This window comes from Rhyacophila brunnea, unplaced genomic scaffold (assembly GCF_057557595.1).
Source record: "Rhyacophila brunnea isolate RB1 unplaced genomic scaffold, BYU_Rbru_1.0 scaffold_3, whole genome shotgun sequence".
NCBI lineage: Eukaryota > Metazoa > Arthropoda > Insecta > Trichoptera > Rhyacophilidae > Rhyacophila > Rhyacophila brunnea.
Genome location: NW_028232965.1, coordinates 31,256,975 through 31,284,257, shown reverse-complemented (window position 1 = coordinate 31,284,257; position 27,283 = coordinate 31,256,975). Strand labels below are relative to the sequence as shown.

At 34.0% G+C, this 27,283-nt stretch overlaps 1 protein-coding gene across 1 annotated transcript in view; it reads right to left on the bottom strand.

Moving 5' to 3' along the window:
* Positions 1-24,238, bottom strand: part of LOC147068220 (cyclin-G-associated kinase-like) — a 34,526-nt gene extending 10,288 nt beyond the window's left edge. Inside the window, 19 exon segments of the mRNA XM_085952122.1 lie at positions 115-307; positions 666-870; positions 957-983; positions 1,192-1,363; positions 8,467-8,826; positions 8,828-8,868; positions 9,561-9,763; positions 10,472-10,629; positions 10,720-10,825; positions 10,955-11,038; positions 11,120-11,283; positions 13,582-13,800; positions 14,800-14,917; positions 17,046-17,295; positions 20,354-20,509; positions 20,698-20,923; positions 22,313-22,410; positions 23,071-23,475; positions 24,027-24,238. Coding sequence (XP_085808248.1) covers positions 115-307; positions 666-870; positions 957-983; positions 1,192-1,363; positions 8,467-8,826; positions 8,828-8,868; positions 9,561-9,763; positions 10,472-10,629; positions 10,720-10,825; positions 10,955-11,038; positions 11,120-11,283; positions 13,582-13,800; positions 14,800-14,917; positions 17,046-17,295; positions 20,354-20,509; positions 20,698-20,923; positions 22,313-22,410; positions 23,071-23,475; positions 24,027-24,159 — 3,318 coding nt within the window. The 5' untranslated portion in view covers positions 24,160-24,238.
* Between the last annotated feature and the right edge of the window lie 3,045 nt (positions 24,239-27,283).

The following is a 27,283-nucleotide window of genomic DNA, read 5'->3' as shown; positions in this document are numbered from 1 at the left end:
AACCACTGCTCTAGGTATAGTTCAAGCTCTGCTTTGACACTAGTGTGGTTTTTAATGTCATATTTACGATAACAATGCAAGATAAAACTAGATAAACTGTAAAATTCTACTTACCCATTCTACTATTAACAATTTTTCCGGGTCCATATCACGTACAATTTCTTCTTTTCTCATTTGGTTGATAGTGCGTGGTCCGAAATCTTTACGAGCGAATTCATAACCTTGGCTTCCCAAGAGATCTCCAAAAACATCTCCCGGCTTTTTAACCTTCTCTCCGGGTGGCTTAGGCGGTTCAAAGTGTGCTCGGCTATAGGAAAACAAATAATTTGATAGATTCATTGACATGTTATGTAACCCATAACTTATTAATTTCATCAATATGTACATACATACTAACTACACTACTGACTTAGACTATTTTTACAAGAGAAACTTGTTTGAGAGAATTAAGAAAATTAATAATTTATGGTTGTCATTGTTATTTCATTTATTACCAAAAATATATTGCAGTATTTAAATGTACCTAGTTGGATTATATTATGCACCATTTAAGCGCCACTAACATAAGAACGCTTACGGAGAGGGGAGAGAATATAAATTTTGTTCAGATTAATATTCTATGTAGTGGTGAAATCAATAAACAAAAAATATCTCATATTATGTACTTATAATCGGCCAGATGTGAAGGACTAGGTGTGGCCGCCGTCCGGTGGCTGGGGCTGGATAGTCTGGATGCGGCCGCCGAATTCTCGCCGCTCTGCCAAGCGCTCGCCATGGGACTCTGCCCCCCCTGCCCCGTCTGTCCGCCCGAACTGCCGAAGTTGCCGAAGTCTGCAAAAGGATCTCGTTTGCCGGATGCGTCCTGTTTACCTGTAACGGGAAATCGTTTCACAGTGAGACAGAGGAGTGAGCGGGGGCCTGTTCGGAGGTATTTCTGTTTTCATTTTTAAACTTACTTGTCGGATCTCCGGACTCAGATCCATCTGATAGGAAAGAAATAAGAATATTTTAAGAATGTACAAATTATGTCTGCAATGGTATTTTTTTTTTTTGGGAAATCTCAAGCAATCTTCCAAAAATTCTATAAAATATTTTCACAAATTAATAAGACCATACAAATTTGTATAGGTGCAGAATATTACTAGGTAGATTGGTAACAAACAATAAAAATGAAATAAGTAGAGTGGTTACCGTTGCTGGTTGAGCCTTTCCCATTTCCTGGCATCACGTTGGGAGTGAGTAAAGAGGCGGAGTCATCCATTTTGGAAGCGGCGGCCAACCCGAATGGGTCAAAGGCCGAATCAGGTTTGGTATTAGAGGCAACACTGCCCCCTCCCAGCAGGTCGCTAAACCCGGGTAGAGCCTGTGCAATGACATCACATATAATATAATCAATATCTTTCATGGCACTGTGGACATCCTGTCTCTTTGGTATTCAAATGTAGGAAGTAAAGAATGGAATGGATATAATTTATAATTTTATTTCAATGCTCAAGTTGAATATGTAATACATTATGTAGCGGTAACCGGACAAAACAAAACACGAAGAAACAGAATAGCCAGGGGAAAAATAAAACATTCAATTTTGTCATATATATCTATATATTAATTAAATACTTAAGGGGGGACATGCTCGTCGAAGGTCAAAATTGAGTTTTTATTGTATATTCAAACCATGATCCTGGACACTCCTTAAACGTTGTAGATGATCTATTTATATAATTTTGAAGCCTTATTATCCTTTATAGTTATTTTAAACATTTGATGACTGCATGAAGTATTTTTGCTACATAAAATAGTATTCTTTTAAACCTCTCGCTCTAATGTTTTAGAATATAGTCATATTTCGGTACATAACTGTGCAGTGGTGTTAAGATTTTTTACATGTATTAATTTTTAAACGTATTTATAAAACCGTTAGCATAATTTATTACGAGATAATTTTTGTAAAATATTCACGATAAAAAATTATATTGATAATCTCTGTGATCCCAAATTTGACAAGAATTAGGCATTTTATTATTCAAAAAATCGGCAATATTAACACATTTCAAGATGATAGGGCGTATAGGCTGACTAAAGTCAGTTACCGCGTTAGAAAGGTTAATAACACAGGTATTCAATACGCTGTAAAAAAATCTAATTATATAGTTTGTGTATTCCTAATTGCTCGAAAGCCAAAATTAAACGGGACTCAACTCAGTCTTGCCAGCAAGCTTGGTATAATATTTAATATATGGTAGATATTAGTCTTAATCAATCTAATATCTTCAAAATGCTTAGGTAACTAGTTACAATGAAATAATGAGTTTAATAATTCTGTGGAGATGAAAGCGGAAATTTAGCTATATGTCATCGGTGTTTTGTAAAAAGGGCGAATCAACCATTTTGGCGAAATCGAGATTCTAATGAAAATACAATATGTACCCCACTAGCTTTATTGTGTAAAAACGGCGAATTTGTATCTCCACAGGAAAGTACTCAAAAACGATAATCGACTAAAATTAAATTAATTAAAATTACTAAATAAAAAGCAAATGTGACATATTTGGCCTTTTAAAATATTATATAATCATACCTATTATAATGACAGTATTCTTTCTAAGCTTTATTATAAACTTGTTAGATATTTATAATCATCTACAGGTAATAAACAAATAAATGTCAAATGTTAAAAATCCTCCTCCTGTAAAATAGCATTTTGGTTGATTCGCCCTTTTTACAAAACACCGACGATGTAATCTATCTAGTAACATCATTTAATAATATTTACTTATTTGACCAACGGTAGTCTTTTTTTCAGCAATCTTGAATACAGACGTTCCCATATAAAAAAGAATGGATAATTTAATCCTTATCAGGTTTTTTGTGGAATATGGACAAAAAAGATAATTTTATATTATATAGTTTGCGGTTACAAATTGTTTCTAAAGTGCCACTAAATAAATGCATTCCGTTGCATATCTTGTATTTTCCCAAATTTAATTGTTTAATTGGTTTTTCAGTAAATGGTAAATCTAGCAGCTGCATAATTGCCAAATGGCAATCGAGATTATTGCAGTGGGCTTTAGGTGCTGCGAATTAGTGTTGCTTTATCATTCGTAATGCCGAACCTTTTTCGGACGCGATTTTCATTTTTGAGGATATCACTAAAATGCGTGAATATCTGTCTTCAATCCCAAAATACAGTTTCCAGTATGTATAATATGATGGTTTGCAACTAGAAATTTTATTTAGTGTACATTTTTTTTTTGTTAGATACAGCATGGCGTTTATTTTTTAAATATTTATATAATATATTCCTTTTATCAACTTAAGGGGGGACATGCTCGTCGAAGGTCAAAATTGAGTTTTTATTGTATATTCAAACCATGATCCTGGACACTCCTTAAACGTTGTAGATGATCTATTTATATAATTTTGAAGCCTTATTATCCTTTATAGTTATTTTAAACATTTGATGACTGCATGAAGTATTTTTGCTACATAAAATAGTATTCTTTTAAACCTCTCGCTCTAATGTTTTAGAATATAGTCATATTTCGGTACATAACTGTGCAGTGGTGTTAAGATTTTTTACATGTATTAATTTTTAAACGTATTTATAAAACCGTTAGCATAATTTATTACGAGATAATTTTTGTAAAATATTCACGATAAAAAATTATATTGATAATCTCTGTGATCCCAAATTTGACAAGAATTAGGCATTTTATTATTCAAAAAATCGGCAATATTAACACATTTCAAGATGATTCTAAATATATTTATTATAAGCTATGTCTTTGACCATTCAAGTGTGATAAACATCTTATGAATAATGATTGCTTTATAATAATTATTGACCTAAGAATAAGGTAGTGTTTTTTTGAAATACGCCATTTCTTTTGTCATTCCCCAGTGGTTAAGCTACAACATACGGCCGTAGCCATAAATTAACAAACTATAATTGAAGTAGGGAGTAAAATGATATTGACGCGCGTGTTTGAACATGTACCGTTTAAAAAAAAATTTAAAAAAAATCAGTTAGGTACATGTTCAAACACGCGCGTTAACATAATTTTACTCCCTACTTTAATTATAGTTTGTCATTTTATGGCTACGGCCGTATGTTGTAGCTTAACCACTAGGGAATGACAAAAGAAATGGCGTATTTCAAAAAAACACTACCTTATTCTTAGGTCAATAATTATTATAAAGCAATCATTATTCATAAGATGTTTATCACACTTGAATGGTCAAAGACATAGCTTATAATAAATATCTTTAGAATCATCTCCAAATGTGTTAATCTTGCCGATTTTTTGAATAATAAAATGCCTAATTCTTGTCAAATTTGGGATCACAGAGATTATCAAAATAATTTTTTATCGTGAATATTTTACAAAAATTATCTCGTAATAAATTATACTAATGGTTTTATAAATGCGTTTAAAAATTAATAAATGTAAAAAATTTTAACACCACTGCACAGTTCTGTACCGAAATATGACTATATTCTAAAACATTAGAGCGAGAGGTTTAAAAGAATACTATTTTATGTAACAAAAATACTTCATGCAGTCATCAAATGTTTAAAATAACTATAAAGGATAATAAGGCTTTAAAATTATATAAATAGATTATCTACAACGTTTAAGGAGTGTCCAGGATCATGGTTTGAAAATACAATAAAAACTCAATTTTGACCTTCGACGAGCATGTCCCCCCTTAAGTTGATAAAAGGAATATATTATATAAATATTTAAAAAATAAACGCCATGCTGTATCTAACAAAAAAAAAATGTACACTAAATAAAATTTCTAGTTGCAAACCATCATATTATACATACTGGAAACTGTATTTTGGGATTGAAGACAGATATTCACGCATTTTAGTGATATCCTCAAAAATGAAAATCGCGTCCGAAAAAGGTTCGGCATTACGAATGATAAAGCAACACTAATTCGCAGCACCTAAAGCCCACTGCAATAATCTCGATTGCCATTTGGCAATTATGCAGCTGCTAGATTTACCATTTACTGAAAAACCAATTAAACAATTAAATTTGGGAAAATACAAGATATGCAACGGAATGCATTTATTTAGTGGCACTTTAGAAACAATTTGTAACCGCAAACTATATAATATAAAATTATCTTTTTTGTCCATATTCCACAAAAAACCTGATAAGGATTAAATTATCCATTCTTTTTTATATGGGAACGTCTGTATTCAAGATTGCTGAAAAAAAGACTACCGTTGGTCAAATAAGTAAATATTATTAAATGATGTTACTAGATAGATTACATCGTCGGTGTTTTGTAAAAAGGGCGAATCAACCAAAATGCTATTTTACAGGAGGAGGATTTTTAACATTTGACATTTATTTGTTTATTACCTGTAGATGATTATAAATATCTAACAAGTTTATAATAAAGCTTAGAAAGAATACTGTCATTATAATAGGTATGATTATATAATATTTTAAAAGGCCAAATATGTCACATTTGCTTTTTATTTAGTAATTTTAATTAATTTAATTTTAGTCGATTATCGTTTTTGAGTACTTTCCTGTGGAGATACAAATTCGCCGTTTTTACACAATAAAGCTAGTGGGGTACATATTGTATTTTCATTAGAATCTCGATTTCGCCAAAATGGTTGATTCGCCCTTTTTACAAAACACCGATGACATATAGCTAAATTTCCGCTTTCATCTCCACAGAATTATTAAACTCATTATTTCATTGTAACTAGTTACCTAAGCATTTTGAAGATATTAGATTGATTAAGACTAATATCTACCATATATTAAATATTATACCAAGCTTGCTGGCAAGACTGAGTTGAGTCCCGTTTAATTTTGGCTTTCGAGCAATTAGGAATACACAAACTATATAATTAGATTTTTTTACAGCGTATTGAATACCTGTGTTATTAACCTTTCTAACGCGGTAACTGACTTTAGTCAGCCTATACGCGCGAGTCATCCGCGCGTCAGCTGACTAAAGTCATTTCGATTTTCGTTTGCCTAGTACTCCTTTCGGCCAGGCGCGAATAATTCAAACATTGATTTAATTTATTCAGAAATCATCCTTCTCTTGACATCTGTCAATGGATAGCCTAAACTTTTGTTCTATCTAATTTAAATAAATATTTTTCGGGAGCGTGTCTTGAATAAAAAAATATCAGTCATCGGGCCAATTCAAATTTGCCGCGTATATAGTGTCTTATCGCTTCTTAGTGCATGTGCGTCGAAGACATTTGACTGACGTGTTTGTAACGATACGAGTTTGCGATATAATAAGTTATATTGTTTTTTAATGATTGAAAAACTATTTGGTGCGTAAACTGTTAAATAGAATATTCGAAATTTACATTGATCAAAGTGAATTTACAAAATATTTTTACAAAAGGAATGCTTTTGGAGATTGCATTCATTCGCCTATCTGCTATTATATTATCCGCGAGTAAATAGTTTCGGAAAATAATTTGAACAAGGTGTCATTTAAATATACCTAGGAGTCCGCGATTCAATATGTCTCTTTGTTTATCATTGATTAACATTTTTAAATACTATTTTCTGGTTATAGAATTAGGTGAAACAGACAAAAATTATTTATTTACCCTAGTTATCAGCCATTTATAAAGAAAAGACACGAACAATCAGATGCCCGTTCCCGCATAAATGCGGAAATTGTCGTATTACGCTACACCAGGTCCCGCGCTACTGAATTTTTATACACTGCGCGGCAAATCATCGTCTGCTGGTGTGAGACAGACACTTGAGAATTATTTTTTTCGTAACACTATTCAAAAGGGTTTGATTCATGACTACTATTTTTTTTTATGGAGAATTCTTCTTATATTTATAGTCGAAAATAACTCGAGTTACTTACTATCATGTCATTATAATAAAATAAGAGATTACCTATTCTAGTACCAGTGGGTCTATTCTATACTTATCGACCGCTAAAGTGATAAAGTAATAAATATTATCATACTTAGGGTAGGTTTGTATCAAAATGTTAGCACTTATTGTAACAATTACACGAAGTTGGTTTTTATTGTTGCAATAAGTGCTATATTTTAACAGCACCTATCTTGCTGCTGTTGAAATATCGCACTTATTGCAACAATAAAAACCAACTTCGTGTAATTGTTACAATAAGTGCTAATATTTTGATACAAACCTACCCTAAGTTTGATACTATTTATCACTTTAGTGTTCGATAAGTATAGAATAGACCCACAGGTTATTGAAGTAATATAATAAAAAAAAAAACAAATGAACTTGAAAATAAAATTGTGGTGACTATAAAGCATTTAGAAGTGCAAAAAGTGTTTGAAATTTAATATTTTACGAATTGTAATAGCCTAATAGGTATTCGAAAAATAAACCGTTTTGTTATAAACTATGTGTCATTCGATTCCATTCAGTTCGGAGTCAATGGTAGGTACAAACCAGGCACTGGTGGTAAGTACATTACTCTCAAATAGCCAGTAGTTCTCAAGGATGATTTATTTATACTCGACCTGCAGTGCTGCAATGTGTATGGGAGTTCAAATAAAAGTTACACAGTTTGAGATGTCCTGGATGCTATAAAAATGAGCTATTTATGACTGATATTTTTTTAACACACTCAACAAAAATGCTCATAAAAGTCATAAACCATATTATTATTCATTATGTGTATGACATATTTGTCGAAATCGTAGCCGTAGACTATAATACTGAACTGTTCTTACACTTGTTAATCTGTCATCGACGCATTAGTCCAGCACCATTTCGTAAGTGTCATGGCGCCGCTCGAGTAAGCCGGCATTTTTTCAATGAAGAAATCTTGTTCGTGATTTCTTATCAGTTTTAGGCGACGAATGTTTATTTTTAGAGTCACATAAAATATTAGGTTCTGTCATAATCATTTTTGAACTTGACTCCGATTTTTTACTACTCTATTTGTGTATGTTTGACTGACATTTATTACGATTTATTGATGCTTGAAATAACAACGCACACTGTTGTACTAAGTCGGGATTCGTAACGCTTAGAAAGGGTTAAAAATCTAAACAGCATAATATGTTATATTATTATTATTATTATAGAGATATGACAATTTAAATGTTATATTTTTCCTGAAATGTTATAGTAGTTCTGTTTATTGCTGTCCTGTTTTGTCACCGTTCTGTTTATTCATGGAACCATATGTGGCAACTGATTGAACCACGGTGGCAATGAATATGATATTGAATATGAAAAAGTTTGACAGAATTTACTCAATACAAATAGAGCATCTAAATCTGGATTTCATTATGATCATTAATATAGTATATTAGCATCAGAATAAGGTATGGACGAATGGGGAATTTGATTATCCAGAATATCTTCATCCCCAAATTAGTACCTAATCAGGAAGAAGAATGTTTTGGTCATAAATTTGAAATCGGTAATTTTTTTCAATAATAAAAAATGAAGGATGTACCTGCACGTGTGCAGGATCTCCTTCCCGGCTGACTCCACTGAGAAAGTCTCCAAAAGAATCGTCTTCAGGAAAAAGCAGATTGCCGTCTGTTGGGTGATCTAGCATTGTGGCAGCGGGGACAGGGGGATGTGGCACCGTCTTGCTAGGGGGTGGGGGGAAGTTTGCGAACAGATCGAAAGTGTCGGAAGGATCGGTATTGTCCTCGGCCGATACGTCTCCTGCTGTTATGTTGGCCGACTCGCTTCCCTGCTTCACCGCACCGTCTCCGCTACCGTCCCCCGTGTAAATGTGCGAGCCGTCGAGCTGTCGGGCGAGGCGGTCGGGAGGAGGCGGGCGGCGAGGGGGCTGTGGTGAGGGGGGGGGCGGGACGCACGGGCCGTGGACGGCTGCGCACAACGGAAACTGTCCCAGAAAAAAAGAAATAATGATACATTTCCAATATTTATAACCTTTCTTATGACAATATTCACTAATATTTCCCCACCACATAGACATGTATTTGCCTATTACATAGGGCATATTTAATTTAGCTCAGGGGCCGCATTGAGAATTTAAATAAGACAACGAGATGCCAAATAAAATGTGATTTTTATATAATTTTTATTTTTGTTAGTTCACCGTGGTCCACTCTTCCATGGGCAGATTTTATTAAAGAAGCTAAATTAAGCTCAGTCTAAGCTAAGTCTTGGATGAGTGCGCCTGAGACATTCCACTGACAGCATGCAAAAAAAAATCCATCGGCGAGTACACTTTCTCTCTTCCGCCTCCTAATACCTACTATGAATGACAACAGAATTAGTGGGAGGTAAAAAAGACTGTCAGGCTGGACTTGTTCAGGTAAAAATGTCTGAAATTATTACGTGTATTTGAAACACAGCGGACAGGCTACAAATTAAAGATATTTTATAATAATTAATTCGTACAATAATATTATGTAGGGTTGAATACTTATTGTTACATAATAATTAGGGAGATCAGTGGACCCTTTGCTCCTATACAAGAACCATCCCTGGTGGGCCATCATTTTCCCAATAATGCAATATGAAAATAACTTAATTATACAGTGTTTAAAATCGTATTAAATATGAATTTACCAAAGTTATCAACAGTCTCGTCCCTCTCGAGGGGTGTTGAGAAGACGACTTGACTGGATCTCAGGAGAAAGGAGTCATCCTGCGTCCACGGTTCGGGGTCCAGTGGAGCTCGCCCGACTGCTCCCGCCACCACCACCCCTACACTGGCGCTAACCCCACTCGGGAAGTGATCGTTTCCTTCGCCTATGTCATCTAATTCTGACCTGCAAGACAACATCTAATTTGAATATATAAGGTATTATAGGTTTAAATAAAACAGTTTCTTTCAATGGAACAAAATATATTATAAAAAATCTACATAATATAATATTGGTTTAATATATATGTAGACATTCCAGGCACAAGAGTTAAATATTTTTTTTTTCGACCATGTTCGATCCTAATAGGATCATATGGGCCTCCACAGAGTGGAGGTTTGTATTGACAGATATTGTTTTTACGAGAAATGGATGTCAGCCACTTGCTCAACCTATTAGGTCCACACTCTGACTCATAAACAAATTGAAAAACAATATGTGTACTTGTCAGACCCAGAATTCGAACCTGAAACCAACGACTCAATAGGCCACCGCTTAAGCCGCGTGGCCATCGTTAAATATTATAAGTGAAAAATGTAATAATATTTCTTCTTCTTCGTCTTTCGATGGTACTACAGCTCAGTTAGAGCATTGACCTCTTCCAGCCGGCTTATATTATCCATAAGATGTTATATTTTAACAACTCAATATTCATCGACAAATAAAGGAATAAGCAACGAAGACACTGATATGAATTTATTTATTGCAGCGACTAAAAAAGCAGTGTTCTTCACTTACAATAATAAATTATACTATTGAGTCTAGAATTAGAAAAACAAAAGAAAATTAAATACATTTAAATATGTCATGAATTCAGAAAGAATAGATACATACTTGTTAAATCTTAGGACTAGCTGATCCTGCGGAACATATCCTGTGTTGAATTGCAGTTGAAACATTTTGATCCCGGTGGGTCGGCCGAGTTGATGGCGGGCGTGGAACACAGCCAAGGCTACATCGCCGCAAACCACCGTATTTAGTTGTAGCATACACTGTCATCAACGACAAACAAAATATGAGTCATCTGATAATATCATTCATTAAAATCGATGTGTCATGAAAAAAATGCAGGCAATGCATACCTTTCCTTCGGTCACATTGAACACGTGCAGCCTCTCATAATCCTGAAGAGTCGACAAAACGCATCTGTCGTTGTTGTACACTTCCACATACGGTCTGCACCCGTCCCTGAATAAATATCAAACGTAAAAATAGAGAGATTAGCCCACTACTGTAAAATTTGCTGCTCACTGTCAGATACAGTGATCGATCGAGTTAAATAATATTCAGTTGAATGCAAAAGACTCCGGATCTCACCTGACTTTTGTGAATAACGGTACCGGTTGTATCGTTATGGACATTATCGTCACCGGTTTATAGTGGGGCAGTAGCGGCTCCGGACTGTAGGTGAAAAAGAAAATAAGATAAGTAATCAATCTAAAGATCTGATAAGTCAATATTATGTTTTATTTAAAGAATTACCGAATGATGTTGGTGAGGTAGTAAAGATAGCGCAGTTGACTGGGCTGCATGTTGGGGGGGCACCTTCGAACGGCAAACATTTGCAGGGCGTCTTCCGGAACAGTCACCAGGCGGCAGTAGAGGAATACTGCGCACACCAGAATGGCTGATAACGACTTTCCATCCTGAAATTGAATTGATTCACATTGAATTATTCATTGTCATCGGCTCTACAATCCAACTTGGCCACCCCCCAAAAAGTTCATGAGCAGATTGCATCCACGCTTTCGATACAAATAGAAACATGTGAATTTGAGACCCATGTGATTCTAACCGGTGACCCCCGATTTCAGAAGCAAACATTCTGCCATCCATCCATCGCATGCGCCATTATACCAAATTATGGTGGCAATATTTCCAATTCAATTAATGTGGAGTCCGGTATTCTCCTAAGCGTCTGAGTTCTCACTCGAAAAGGATTAAGTTTTCTCATGAAATAAATTATTACGAATTTACCTTTCAAAAACATTTTTCATGTGGTATAAAATTATATTGAAAAAATCACAAAAACAAATTAGCCACATGGTGAAATTGTCACCTGCCCCGGCTACAGTGAATGTCATAATATATAGTGGAATCATTATGCTAATATTATCCATAGAATGAAGTATAAAAAAAATTAAATTGTATTATGGTCATCTGTGAATTTATTAAAAGATTCATGTCATTCACAAATGTCTTAATTGTATATAATGTAATATATTTAAAAATATAACCTCTGTATATGTAATAGAAAAGTACCCTGCCTCTGTTTCTATTGATCGATAAGAACTTGTTGCATTAATGAACTCCTGCTTGTCATAAAAAGAACCTTATCAGTAAAACGGCAATTAAAATAATTAATTTTTAATTATCTTGCGGTGCCGCCCCCAGATTCAATTCATTAATATTTTTATCTCTAATCGAGTTATGATTATAATAAATTAAGGTCAACTATAATCTAAACAATGTTAAACATAACTGTACTGTACTATTATTGTTACTATGTATTTCATTTGTATCATTCATTTATGGGTTAATTTTTCATTATCTATGTAGTAATAGCCTAAATTAAATTGAATACATCTCGATCCCAGTACAGTAGAACCTCGATAATTCTAAAAACGATAAATCGAATTTCGCCGTATTTCGAATTTTTCGTCAATAACCCCTAAGAATCATTTTTCATACAAAAAATTCGTTATAAATCGAAATATTCATTATTTCGTAATTCAAAATGGAATTTGGTCCCAAAGGCCATTTTTATCCATATAAATCGAAATAAATAATAGTAAAATACTTATTTTCTTGGAAAGTAATAAATTTAATGACTGCAATTAAGTATCCAAAGTTTAAGTTGTGGAAATACCCAAAAATTCCTAATGTACTATGACACAAATGACTTATACAGCATCAATATTATTATTGCAGTGGATGTCAATTAGGGTTCATGTACTTTTCATTCATGTAAATTCAGAATACATTTTACATATACAAAAATTATTCACGAAATTTCGTAATTAGTAACTAACTTGTAACATTTTTTTATAACTGACAGAATTACGTTTTTAATAAACTATGAGATTCTTTTCTTTTAAAATTTAAGTTGATAACTGAATGTTTAGATTAAACTGGCAATAATGAATACAGTGACCCTTTGTTTGACAGGACTAATTCACTAATTGACTTAATGAGTTCACTTCACATTTTTATTATTGTTTATAGAATATTAAAGCATTTTATTTTAAATACAATACACACCTACATACCCGTTTTTTACTGTGAATTTGTATGACTCTAGATTAGATTTTCGTAAGGAACAACATTCTTATTTAAGTATTTTTATTCTTGGTAGGTACCTATCTAACAGGATGTCTGATCACTCAGTAATTAGTGCTTAATTACAAAGTGTAAAAAACACATATTTCAAACTAGTTTACCATCAAATTACTTTATTCACTGGTAAATACCACGTAACACTATTTTTCAATACTACATCGTCCCCATACAAATTGATGAATTTTTTTTTCGCAAAATTCGATTTATAGCGATTTTCGCTAATTCTAAATCAAATTTTCAGGGTCCTTTGGATTTCGAATTATCGAGGTTATACTGTCCCATAATATAATATTTTAATACCCTGAGAGGGAAACAACCAAAAATTTTAAGGTTTTGAATTGTTTTCTTTAAAATTCAATAAAAGAAACGATTCAAAGATCTCCCAAGACGTGTCAAAATTAATCATTATTTTAGTTCTACATGGGAAATTTTGAGTTGTTTCCTTATTAAATTATAAAATATATTGATGTAATGACCATATTATGTGGAACATGTTACTCTCAAAATGTATGCAGAAATAGGAGTAAATTCATTTATAAAATAATACGAGACAATGGTTTTCACCAAAGAGTGTAATCAATTTGTATAAATTATGACCTAATTACCTGGCAGGTAATGACGCAAACATTCTTATCATCCCTCTCGAGATGTCTATAGACATTCCTAAGCAGCGTGTAAAGTGGCCTGAGAGGAGGCGAACGGCAGGGTGAGGGAGCAAATACATCCAGCGATCGGGCTGGTGGAAGGAACATAGTGGCCGCTTGTTTCCCTGAAGCGTTTAAGATTAAGCACCTGCCGGACGGGTGCCGACTCTCCAAAAATGCCTACAATAATGCAGTTCACAATGTATTCACACAAATCGCTACCCAAATGCAGACCATATTTCTCTGAGAATAACTATCTTGTTTTAACAATTCTACTACACATTACATATTATACATATACTTAATTATATGTCATCTTGACAATAGTACCTAATTAGTATATAATTAATAATTTTCAATGTTTTTAATAAGATATTACAGAAGGTAAGACTTTCTTCATAGTGTTGGGACTGGCTCATTCAACATTTCCTCATCAGTGTTAAATTGCACACCTGCGTTAAGTAGTAGTTTTATTTTTTATGGTTCGTAAATCGTTATTTTTCTAAATAATTTTTACACACATATAAAATATATCACAACGTAACCTGCAAACTAGAGATGTCCAGATATAAACGTAATGCGTATCCTTTAAGAGTATTTACCTGCTATTTTTTATACAATGCAAATCTCTCATTTATTGTCATTATGTATTTTTTTTAAATTTAGTATGTATTTTTTCTCTTCTAAATAAAACAGTCATGTGCCTTGCAAAATCATCTCGCATTCGACTAGCGGCACGCGTGCCATAGGTTCGCCACCAATGGCCTATAATTATATTACGTATGTATATGTATTATAAAGTGAAGCTGAAAAAAGAATACTAGAGCTAATGATTAAATTAATATTTCACATAGCACTCATTTGTACCAAGCTTCACATATAGCTCGGATATATTTGGCAAGGCCGCAGATAAAAAAGCATTGGTGTGGATCAACATTATTTAAAGGAACAATCACAAAAAATTTCAAATAACGGTATGTAAGTGAGTAACTAAAGCAATACAACAGCAGGCCGCCATTTTATTTTTTTACAAATAATGCTGCTAAGTCAGAAAACATTAACTTTTTGTAGTTACAAATTTCAACTGTTGTTCTACAGAAAGTTTGTTGAATCACTCCTTTTTTTAATTACTAAGACAGAAATGGAAATATAACAGAGATAATGAGAGCAACAACTTACCCGAACATCATCAATATGGTTTGTTTTATAAGCACTTTCAATGCCTTCCGATGGAAAAGGCATCACAGCAATTCGACTAGTAATATAACTAACATCTAGGTCATTTCGAGCAATGGTCCTGAAAACATAATTCTTTATGGAGAAGCAATTCTTTGAGAGATTGCGTAGTTAGATGACAATATACAACAAGAACAAAATATTGTGTATCTATTCCATCATATCTCTGAAGTTTAGATTTGTCTCTCAGCAGAAAGGTCAGTTGTTGTGGTGTTGCGTAAATGATTATATGTAATTTATGGAAATCAAAAAAGACTTTTCCCCATGTCTATTAATTAATTTTTCAGGTCCCGGGCCTGTCAACCGGGAAGATTTAGGCAATAGGGGTCCATAAATGAGGTCACAGTATTTTGGACCCCCATCCCCCATCACAAAATCTTTTACCCGTTGTCTAAATTATATCTCTTTTCTGAACTCCCCCTCGCCTCCCCGTCAATTAAAGAAAATGTTGAATATTATCGAATTCAGAATGTTTTTTTTTTTTTTTTGAATTATTAATAACCTGTCCTTGCTTTTTCGTACAAGGTGTTTGTTAGTAATTTTGAACAATCACAAACACCCAGGCTTTGAGAAAATCACATAAATATTGTGTCCTCACCGGGAATCGAACCCAGAACTCTCCTTACCCACTGGACCACGAGAGCCGCCGAATTCAGAATGTTCTATTGTTTAAAAAAAAATGAGTTTATATTTTGTTACTTTTGTGATGTCACGTTTTCTACAACCTCTACTCTCTATACTCTAATCAGAAATTTTCACATTACATATATCAGACCCCCTCTCTTACTTTTGACATGACATATATGGAGCATTTCATGGCCAGCCTATAGTAGTTAGTAAATCCGAGCCTGGGAGGCAAGTCATTAATCTTTTTTTCTTCTTTGACGATGTCCGCCCCTCAGTCGGAGCATATGGACACCGCACGGCATCTTCAAGAATCCATGTCGCTCGGCAGCATTCTTGCATCTTCCTGGGTTATGCCAGCCTCCCGTAGCTTTGCCGTATACACATATAAACATATAGTATTTAGTGCCCATTTAGTACGCCGGAATCCGGTCAGCTTGAAGAACTTGCAAGCCGTGCTGAAATTTTCTTGAGGCATCCGCAGCACGCGACCGAGCCAGGTTCAATGACGCCTCTTTACTCTCTGTTCGATGAGGCCGCTCGGTCTGCTCTCTTATCTCCTTGTTACTCCTAAATTCGTACCTACCGTACATCCTGTATCCGCCGCAAACATCTGCTTTCAAAGTTCAGGATACAGTTGCTCCGAGTCTTCGTAAGGTGCCATGACTCGCTACCGTAAAGCGGTCCAATCTGAATGTTAGTGTTGAATAGGGGGTATTTGGATTTAACCGAGTACAGTCGTGAGTCCCAGACACTCGGCATCCGAGTTGAATGTTGCTCCAGCCATTAATAGCGACCACCAAAACAGAATCGATACTTTTCTTTCAATTATTCCTCACGGACAAGCATCATTTGATACCTATACTTGCATACGCACTGGTATTGATACCCTTTTTTACGATATGATAATCTTTGATATTATAAGATTATTGTTCCGACATAATAGCGCCTGTATACGTACCAATAGTGTGTATTTGAAACTATCGCGATAATAACTGTTGACATGTAAAAGTGTGACTGTCTTGCCAATCTCATTCTTCAAAAGTGAGCGAGACGCGATGTTGTCATTTTATGATACTATTTGACAGGTAATGAAAATCGGTTGAACTCATGATGAGTCTGCGCAGTGTAGTTCGTTTTTTTACCGGCAGGTTCGCTACCATTGTTCTACTGTGCAAGCGCAGATATTGCACGGTCCAATTGTCGCGTGAAAATTCAGAGGCTTCTGAACTTTTTTGATTTATGAATATGCATTTTGATCCATGCAATCTTGCAATTTACATGATAATACGTGTTTACACGTGCATTTTATTGTTATGGTTGCAATAATACGTACTGTCAGCATTAATTCCTTGCACGTGTAAACGGGGTATAAATCAATGATCAAATTACCAACATACATTTGGTCATAATAGTTTGATATTAAAATTACACAAATTTGTTTACTGTAAAATTTAATACAACTGGGAATGGATACATCATTATCCTTGACAGCGGTCACAGAAGTTATCAAATTAAATCTTTTGAAGGTTGCGCATGCTATTAAACAGGAAGAAACTACTTACTGTTGAACTGTTTGCATAACTTTGGAAGATGTGTCTTTGAGGTTTTTCAAGAATGATCCGGCTCCCCCTTTCAAGGAAGAGAACAGCCCTCCGGGGGGAGCCACCGCCTGGGGAGGAGCCTCGGGAGTTACTCTGTTGGGCGGCGCCGCCGCGGAAGGCGGAGGAGGCCGTTGCGGCTCCGGCGGACGGCTGGGAGCTTTGGTCGGCGGGTTGCTTCCGTTTCCTTTCAAATTATCACGGGCCGGATTACCTATTCAAAATAAGCCAACGGGTTTCATAAGACAGCTATGAATGACATAATTTGGCAAAAGGACATTTTGATACTCTCAATTTCATGTACATATTTATTTTTATCTGCGTACCTATTAATTTCTTCAATTATGAAATTCCAAAAACGATAATCTAACGGAAGTTAATTTTAGAGCATGATAAATGACAGATTTTTTTTGCATAAATAGTTAAACAAATCATGTTTCATACAGGGAGAGACTTTAGTGTTTTACCCGTCAATTGTCTCTATTTTTTTTGTACTTACCAATTTATTTTGAAAAAACTAATTTCATAAACTGAAATTTAGCGACATAAGCATTCTATATTATAAATATTATGGTACATGGCATGCGTTCCTTTCCTTACAATGATTAAATTCTAAGGAATTTCTTTACTGATAATTTTCCTCTCAACTTTATCTAATGAATTTAGCCTAATAATAAAACATGATCGGAGCCCACACTGATCTGAAATGTGGGCTTGAATCATACTTTATGAGATTTTCCTGGTCTAGGCATCGAGGTTCAAGTGAAGTCATTCTGAGTCATATTCGTGATTCACTGGATCGGTTTATAATGAGATTGTTTGCAATATGAATGCGATTATGTGATGTATTTGATAATACAAAATACATTTTTTAATAAACATATGGTATCTTCTTTGCATAACATTAGTAGTGACAAGAAAATTGTTCTCTTTCATAAGCCTACAATATTATGATCTGACTATCTTTTCAAGATGAGAAAAATAATCACATTTGTATGTTTGGTGAAAATTTAGCCAGCTAACTCCACACTGCTTAAATTACAATCGGTGTCTTTATTTTATGTACATATTACTATTCAAGGTGAAAATAATATGGTAATATAAAACTGGAAAATTTAAAAATTGGTATTACAGCCATGCAAGTAGCATAAGTAATTTTTTTCTTGAAAATATGGGAAAAATCACTTTTTCATAATACACCATATATACGAATTTTGGTGGAAAGTTTCTATTGCTATATACTAAATTTATATAAAGATATTATTTCTGTCAAAAATGTTCAATGCAACCTTCTTGCAGATTTATCGTTGTAATTATTTATCATGAGGGAAATTTAGACTTCCGTAAAACCAATGTTTATCATATATTTTGCATTATCTTTTTTTATAAATCTCCAAGTGTCATATTGTTGTTTTCATTGAAAAATTAAATATCTATCGGCCCCTATTTCAGATGTCTACTTCAGAATATAGAGCAATGAGAAAGCGTTGCCTGTAAAATTTTTTGGAAAGGAATAATTTATATTAAAAAAGTGTGTTTTTAAAAGGAATAATTTATATTAAAAAAGCTAGCGCATGTTATAAATGTATAGATTCTTCGAAAGTTTTAACTTCTCTCAGGGACAATGTTTTTGGGTAAGTTATCATCCCTTGATCAATGGGATGGGATGGGATGTATTAAGATTGATTGATTTGAATCATAAAACAAAATAAATTTCATAATATTTCCGGCACCAACATTTTAAACTTAAATAGCCCAAGATTTGAATAGAAAAAATTGCTGATGATTGTAATCAAACGTATTTATTTTGATACATATTATGTACAATTTCACAATGCATAATAAAAATAATTTACATATTTCAATATTCACACTAAATATTGTCACCATTATTCTATTAGTTTTGAAATTCATAAATATTGTAGGTCTGTATTTATGCCTTAAATGTTTAGTGGAAATATTTATAATACCAAATATATAGTAACAAAATAGTTGAATAAATTAACTTACTATTATATTAATTAATCCTTTACAATATATTAATTGATGCAATACTTCATATTTTAATAACTTCATTTACAGTGATAATATATAATATTAATACAAATATATGACCTATATTTATATATTATTATGTACATACTTTGGGAAAATTCTGGTCCATTATAATATACTCTTGTACTTTTAAATTAATGAATTAACAAAGTAAATTATTCGTATAACTGTTGTTTCTTTTTTGCATAAAAAATATGCTGATTATACTGTTATTCCTTATATTTATAGCTTAATAATTATTAGAGATCAAATCTCATAAAGGAATGTACAAAAAGTAGACAATGATTTATTGGAATGAATACTACAAACGGACAAAGCTCACGAGTATCATCAGTGAATACTGTAGAATAATCACATTTTAATATAGGATTACAGCAGATTGTGTAATATTTTTGTTGGTGACTGAAGTTAGTTATGTAACAGGGAAATTTACAGATACACAGATGGATAAATACATTGCAATAAAGACTAGTCTGTTATTGCAGCACCTTGGAACACGTTCACACATTATAAATAAGAATATATTCAACCTCGAGGATAAGTACGCAGAGTACGGCGGCCGATCTCCCTCGACCGAGCGGAAACTTTTATCTCAACGAAAAGACAATCGGGCAACCGAAAAAGCTCATGAAACCACCTGTCAAATAATAACAACGAACTGAATGAGGAAACGGAAGATCAAGCTTAACTTTAAATAATAACATAATCGTGCAACAAATAAATTTATTGTACACCGGTCAGTCTCAAACGATCTCGAAAGGCTTTGGTCACAATGTTTGCTCAGCCCGGGTAAGCTATTTTTCTTCGGGACATTGATGATTATTTATGTAGAGAAATGAAATATAATTCAGTCAAATAAATATTATACTACCTCGTGGAGCGTATTGAAAAGTAGCAGTCGACCCGCCGAATTCTCAATAAGCGTAAACCTATTTAGCGAATGGCCAATATAAATCTTTCGTAGTGACATATACAATGTACATGATTATAATAAATACAGAAAAAAACCAATAAAGGACAAAACAAAATTTGAGTGTAAAAAGTTCAAAAATACCTTGACCAAGACAAGCTCGAATTTAAAGATAAAAAAATCTGAATAAAAAAACTCCAATTTTGTCAAATGGCTGTCTGTAATCTCTTTTCTGGAAAATTTCCAAAAATGCGTTGTTTTTCATTTTACGATATGGTAGTGTAATATTTACTTGACTTTTTAGTACCTGGCGAACTAGTGGCCACAGATTGTTCAACTTTTTTACGCTCAAATTTGAGGGGTTGCTTCAGGTTGACATTGGACGATTCGGCGATGGCCGCCACCCGCTCCAGGATTCCGTTCACGCTCAGCCTCTGCTCGGGGTTCACCACCAGGCATCCGCCTGCAAATAAATCCATTACATTGTGTCAACTTCTTCGGTCATTGCAAACATTTATTATCACGGTTAATTCAATAAGAGTGGTTCTCAAATAGAATACTTCAGTAAATTGAAAAGTTTTGGATGTATGTGCTCATCAGTATTGTGAATCTTGTATAAGAATGTAATATGTATTGCATAGAGAAACTTACGAATTATTTCATTGAAACATTTGAACTGTTGGTCGTTTTGGTTAAGCGTATAGTTGCCGTTGAGGATTGCAAGTTTCGCAGAATCTTCAAACGGATGTTGCATGTAGCATAGCGTGTACAGGATGCACCCCAAGGCCCACACATCCACGGATTGATCTATTTGATGATTATTCCAGGTATCCAGCATTTCAGGCGCACGATACATTGGCGTTGTGAACATTGCCAGCTAAAATAAACAAATAATAGATACTTAATCATTATACGTATTGTTGGCTAACTGAACTCATCAGTATGTTTAAACATTTTACTTCGAAAGAAGAGTAAACATTTCCACATATAAAAATTTAAAATAGATTGTGACAACTAGGGAATCCAATCCCGGGATCCCGAATCCCGGGATCCCGGGATCCCGAGCTATTTTTGATACCTATGAATCCCGGGATTGATAACCATAATCCCGGGATTTCGGGATTGACTTTTTTATCAATTTTTATGGAAAATATAACAGAAAAAATACTTTTAATACAAAATAACTACATTAGAAATAAACTGAGTTTGAATGAAGTTTGATGTGTAGGTTGCCGATTCATTTTATTTTTTCACATAGATTATTAAAAATGAGAAAGATTGGTAAAAAAACAATGCTTCGCACTTTTAACAAAGTAATTCCACCATGATATCATACGTTTTACGGCAGTTTCATATTTGGCTGACTAATTAGATTTATGAAGCGGAAAGGCCATAAGTACGCCATGATTATTTGCTTTACTATTTTAAATCTCGCTGATCTATTCATTATGTCTTTACTATCAGAAATAGCAATCTCATTTTAAATTCACATTATTATTTATATTACAATATTATTTACTCCATTAAACTTGTGTATTTCCAAGATTTGACGTATACAATATTAACAATAAATGTCTTAAATAGTATAAATTATACTAGATTTATTTTTGACCGATTTTATCAATGTTATTTGTAAATATAAAAATTTTATATTAACAATGGAAAAAAATCCCAATCCCGGGACCAGTACCGGGATCCCGGGATTGTCAAATTGTAATCCCGAAATCCCGGGATCAGAATTTTGGCTCGGGATTGGATTCCCTAGTGACAACTGACCAACACATAACCTGGCTGGAATAATTACCCAACTGCAAAACCATAATTTTGAGATAATTGAGTGAAGTGATTAAAGCACATTGAATACGTTGGGTGATTATTTCAGCCGGGTCCTCGATTAACCGATTGGCTTAAAACACAAAAAAATTCTCAATCAGTGGGTACTTCTTGTTTTATATTTTTTTTGTGTCATTTATATTTTGAGTCGATAAGGCTTTGAATCAAACATGTTTAATCCTTTCCACGCGTACGGCACATCTGTTGTGCCCTCATTAATTGGCCATTCGATATAATTAGCATGTTATTTAAATGTGGTAATTACATAGTAATTAAATAGTAATTAAATGCTCCGCGGTCAACAAGTTAACAATAGTTCACGACGCACAAATACATAACATAAATAGGTTTGGGTGGCTAGAAAGCATTGTGTGGACAAGATTGAAATAAAATTATCAGTAATTAATCGGTAGGTAATATAAAATATACATACATTTTCTTCAAGCATTGTTCGTTGGTTAACATTCCATGATGTATCAGGAGAAAATACTTCGGTAGTTGCTGAACCAAAATCACACAATTTGATCATGCCTGCAATTCAAAAGCATCATGGATATGTACACTGCATATTATGTATATTCATTTTATTATATTGTTTTAAAATATTTTAGACTCATCTGATATATCCATACCGTTCGGTTTGGATTGAGAATTAAAGACATCTTTTAAGTGTAGTTAAAAAAAATCAATTACAAGCAGTATTGTAATGGGTATGGCATTTACACGGCATAATGTATATTAATATATTATACGACATAACGTAGTTCCTACATCACCTACCTAAGTATATTAGTCTTTGCTACCTCAAATTCTAAGCTGCAGTAAATACCAACATCAAATTAATATATATGTTGTTAGTGTATTGCTTTTTAGTTTAATATATATTTTGAATTCAATCTTTAGAATAGATGAATTCAATACTGATAAATTACAGTAGGTAACAAGTTAGACCTAGGGAGAAGAATTATTTTTTCTTCAAATAGGTATTTACCAGATCTCATTTGACTGTTTTAATAAAAGAGTGAATTTCATAACATTATTATTTTTAATGTCATTTACATGAACAACAAAAGTGTACCATGTTGCTTGTAACTCGCGTCAGTAAAAGGATACGCATACCTCCAGAAAATAACCCAGCATATTATCAATATTGAATATACCTAGTAAGTAGTACCTACAATTTATATTTACCATCATTAGTAATAAGAAAGTTTTCTAATTTGAGATCCCTATGAGCTATCGGTGGAACTTGGGCGTGCATATGCTGGACACTGCGACACGCCTGGTAGAACACTCTTAAAATGGTGGAGACAGGGAAGGCGGAACCCCTGTTCTGCAGAGCTTCCATCAGAGAGCCTCCGCTGCACAAATCGGTCAATAGCAAATATTCCGCCATACCATGGCTCGTTTTAGTATTGTCGATGAAGGAGGCTGCCATATATTTGATGATATTCGGGTGGCCAGATAGCTTCTTTAATAAGCTTATCTCTTGTATGATATTTTTGTTGGCTTCTTGATCGGCCGCCATCAATCGTTTTAGGGCGTACTCCGCGCCCGATGATGTGTCTTGTGCGACGAAAACAAATGCAAATCCACCTGCAGATGTCAAAGCGAACATAAACAAAGGGCATTTGTAATTACATCATCACTGTCATTGTTTTAAGTGTGTAATCATTCAAGTACCATACAAAGAATATTGAAACCATGAATGATTATCATGTTTACATCGTGACTGTTTACTCCCGAGCTAGTTAATATTGCCAAGGTAATTCTACGAATTGTAATATTGTACTGATAAATGATTTTGTCAAGTATGTGTATAACTTATCATTGCTTTTTATCGTAAAGTTTGGGTGAATTTATCGAGGTCAATATGAGAAGAGTGCTTCCTGATTTATTGAAACTCTATTCTCCTTTCAATCTGTTTGACGTCTTTCACGATTACCTTACAAATTTCCTTAATACGATAAGTGCGACAAATGATAATGGAAATGTTTCATAATAAATCATCTCAATATAAAGAGACGCGCAACATTGTACAATTTATCAAAATCCTATTCAGAGTACGAAGAAAGCTAATGTCAATATAAAATTATTGCGACAAAGAACGTTTTTTAATGAGGATGACAGAAGAAGTAGGTACATACCTTCTGCAATAACTTTCTTTACCCTTAACTTAATATTGCCAATTTCAACTACTTGTCCGACAAAATCATTATCAGAACTTCCATTCGTACCCCCCGAACTGAAATAGCCCATGGCTGATTTAAAGACACTCATTTTTCCCCTAATTATAATAAAATACGGTCGTTATCTCTATCACTCACGACCGCTGCCTTCTGCCATTTTATTTCTACACGCATAGACTATATATACTATATACTATCTACACGTTTAAAACAGTGTTACTAGTTGTTTCTATCAAAGACAATTAGTTCAACAATTGTATAGAAAAAATAAAAATCCTTACTTTAGTCTATGATACGCGATTGTCGTCTAGTCCTGTCTACCTAGTCGTCTTATCTGGCCTACCGCGCATGAACGATTTACTATTATTTTAATTTTGTAATAACAATTTTGAAAATCGTACTATAATTTTATATAAAAGTACTATAATTTTGCATTTGCCATTTCGCAATCGAGTAGTCTTCGAAAATTTGGAAATCTGCGGCCCGCGTCGAAATATTTTTCCTAAAAAAAACAAGCCGACTATGAAAAATCTGGGAACCTGCGGCCCGCGTCGAAATATTTTTCCTAAAAAAAACAAGCCCACCATGAAAAATCGGGAACCTGCGGCCCGCGACGAAATATGTTTCCTAAAAAAAGCCGACCATGAAAAATTGGGAACTTGCGGCCCGCGACGAAATATTTTTCTTAAAAAAAACAAGCCGACTATGAAAAATAGGGAACATGCGGCCCGCGGCGAAATATTTCTCCTAATAAAAACGAGCCGACTATGAAAAATTGGGAAAATTTTCATTTTCAACAGATGACAACGCGTACTATATTTTATCCCCAAATACTATAATTTTGGAGGCTCTGTACTATAATTCCACTTTCAAAATATGGCAACACTGAGGAGTTGTAACCATCGTATTGCAATGCAACCCCGCGCATGGACGATCGAGCGAACGGCCGAATTGAAAATCTGTGTTCAGACACAAAATTTTACACCGATTCGAACCGGCCGGGGTCCCATTGGCAATGCCCGCACATGACAAGTCATGGCCGGCCGAGAGTGCACTCATACATGCACGCACAAGTGACGCGGTCGTATGGAGCACACGCATACATCGAACCGTTATGAGATCCACATTTGACTTGACAGTTCCAGACAGTTCATCGATGCGTACCTATTGACTTTGCATGCGCGTACCAGTCCCATTTTTTCAGTTTCTTTCTTCATAAATTAATAATATATACACCCACATTTTAAAACAGTTTGATAATCTATACAAAACCTCTATATATTATATAATATAAGCTCTACAAAATCCATTTTGACGTTTCTTATATTGCGTCCGCCATTTTTCGGTGCGGATGCATATCTTCATTGCGTGCGCATTGCCTCCGATCTATATCACGCCATGCGCGCTCAAACATGGCCGGTAATAATTTGGATCATGCGCGAGCAAACCAACGATGGTCCGAATTCTACCGGAAGGTAATGAAATCGACCATGCGCGGTATGCCTAATGCTTCAAATTTAATATACTATATGACGATCGGTCACATATATCGCCCATCCAGAACAAAACAACCATAACTGCTAATTCATAGTTTCGAGAAAATCGCAATTGAAGTTTTTCAACCATTTAAAATAATCTTTTCATATCAATTATCTCAGGTATGAAGATATTTTTTTTTGTTTCCACAGTAAAATAATGTGCTTGAAACTACTTTCAGCAAAAAAATCTGAAAATATGTTTTTAAAGCCTTATTTTAGCACTTGTGGTCTTTTTACACTAGACATTTTGGTAATGATCTACAATTTTATGCATTTGTGTTGCAATGGAAAATATTTACACTGAGAGGTTGTGTTTATTTTTATAAAAAAATATACATTGGAATGACTTAAATGCTATAACAAAAATTATGTTAATGTATGTAATATTTTTTTTTATATTCTAAATGTAAATAACCAATTTACATAACAAATTCAAATAAAAAGAGTTCCTCTAACAATTTTGTGATTCTGAGTAATGGTGAGTCTGTAGACTCACGATTAGTAAATGGCATCGGAGTGGCTCAAATTAGCAAGTGAGTCTTATTCATCATCATCATGTTCTCTGTCATCATTAACAGGGAATGGTCGCTCTGCCGCAAGACTATCATAATAATTATGGTACATGTTTGTGATTAGGTTAAACTTGCACAAATCCAACAAATCTTTAAGTTTTGCTGCTGACAGTTTAAGTGGATTATCGTATGCAGCAACTAAAATTGCCTCCATTGTCGACCGCCGACTTCTGTGCGTTCGTATGTCGATGGCTTTAAAATTTTGTTCGGCATAATTTAATTTATAAAAAAAAATTGTAAAAGGTACTTCCTTTCTCACTTGGATCACTTTAAATCCTACAATAAAACTTTATAACCATCTGTATTCACATTAAAATTAGTCCCCATAGCAGTCGATATCGTGAAAAAGTTGAAGAATGAAGAGGTCGACAGCTCATGGACAGTGTATGGGTTGCCATTCTTTTTAGGAGTATATTGGGCCGGAATATAAATTGGACCACATTTCAGATGCCCTTTTTTCTGTTGCTCAATAGTGGAATACATAGAATCACCCTCGTTTTGTATGTGACCCACAACCAAGTATTCGTGGGTAATAGTCGTTATGTCCAAGTTTCCTACAGCATATAGATACATGCTGGCAATTGCTTTATTCTTATTCTGACCAGTGCAATTGTCAGAATAGAAAATTATGTCTTTGCCAGTAGGTAATATTTTCATTTAGGTACATCCAAACGCAAGAACTAATTTCATTGGCATCTCTATTAGCCAAAGCTTCATTCCAAAAATGGCATTCACCTTTTTTGTAAATTATATTAAATATTGTAAAATTAAAACAATTTAATTTTCTTTTATAGTAAAACGCCGTTACATCATCACAGGGAACTTGGAGTACGGCTTGTAGATAGAAGCATGCTAGGTACTATTGAATCCACAGACTTGGCGGCAATGATGTCAAAGGATTTTTCATCACCAGCCATTTGCTTATTTTGTAAATGAGTTTGATACTCATTTTCCAACTTCTTTTGCTTATCAGTGTCAGCATTTTTAAACCCTTCACAGAGTGTGCACTGATCTTTCTTCGGTAAGAAAAATGACAGCTTAAATTCCTCGTTAAATATTATTGCATAACTGCAATGCTTTGCAATGACACGGTTTTCAGCTCTTT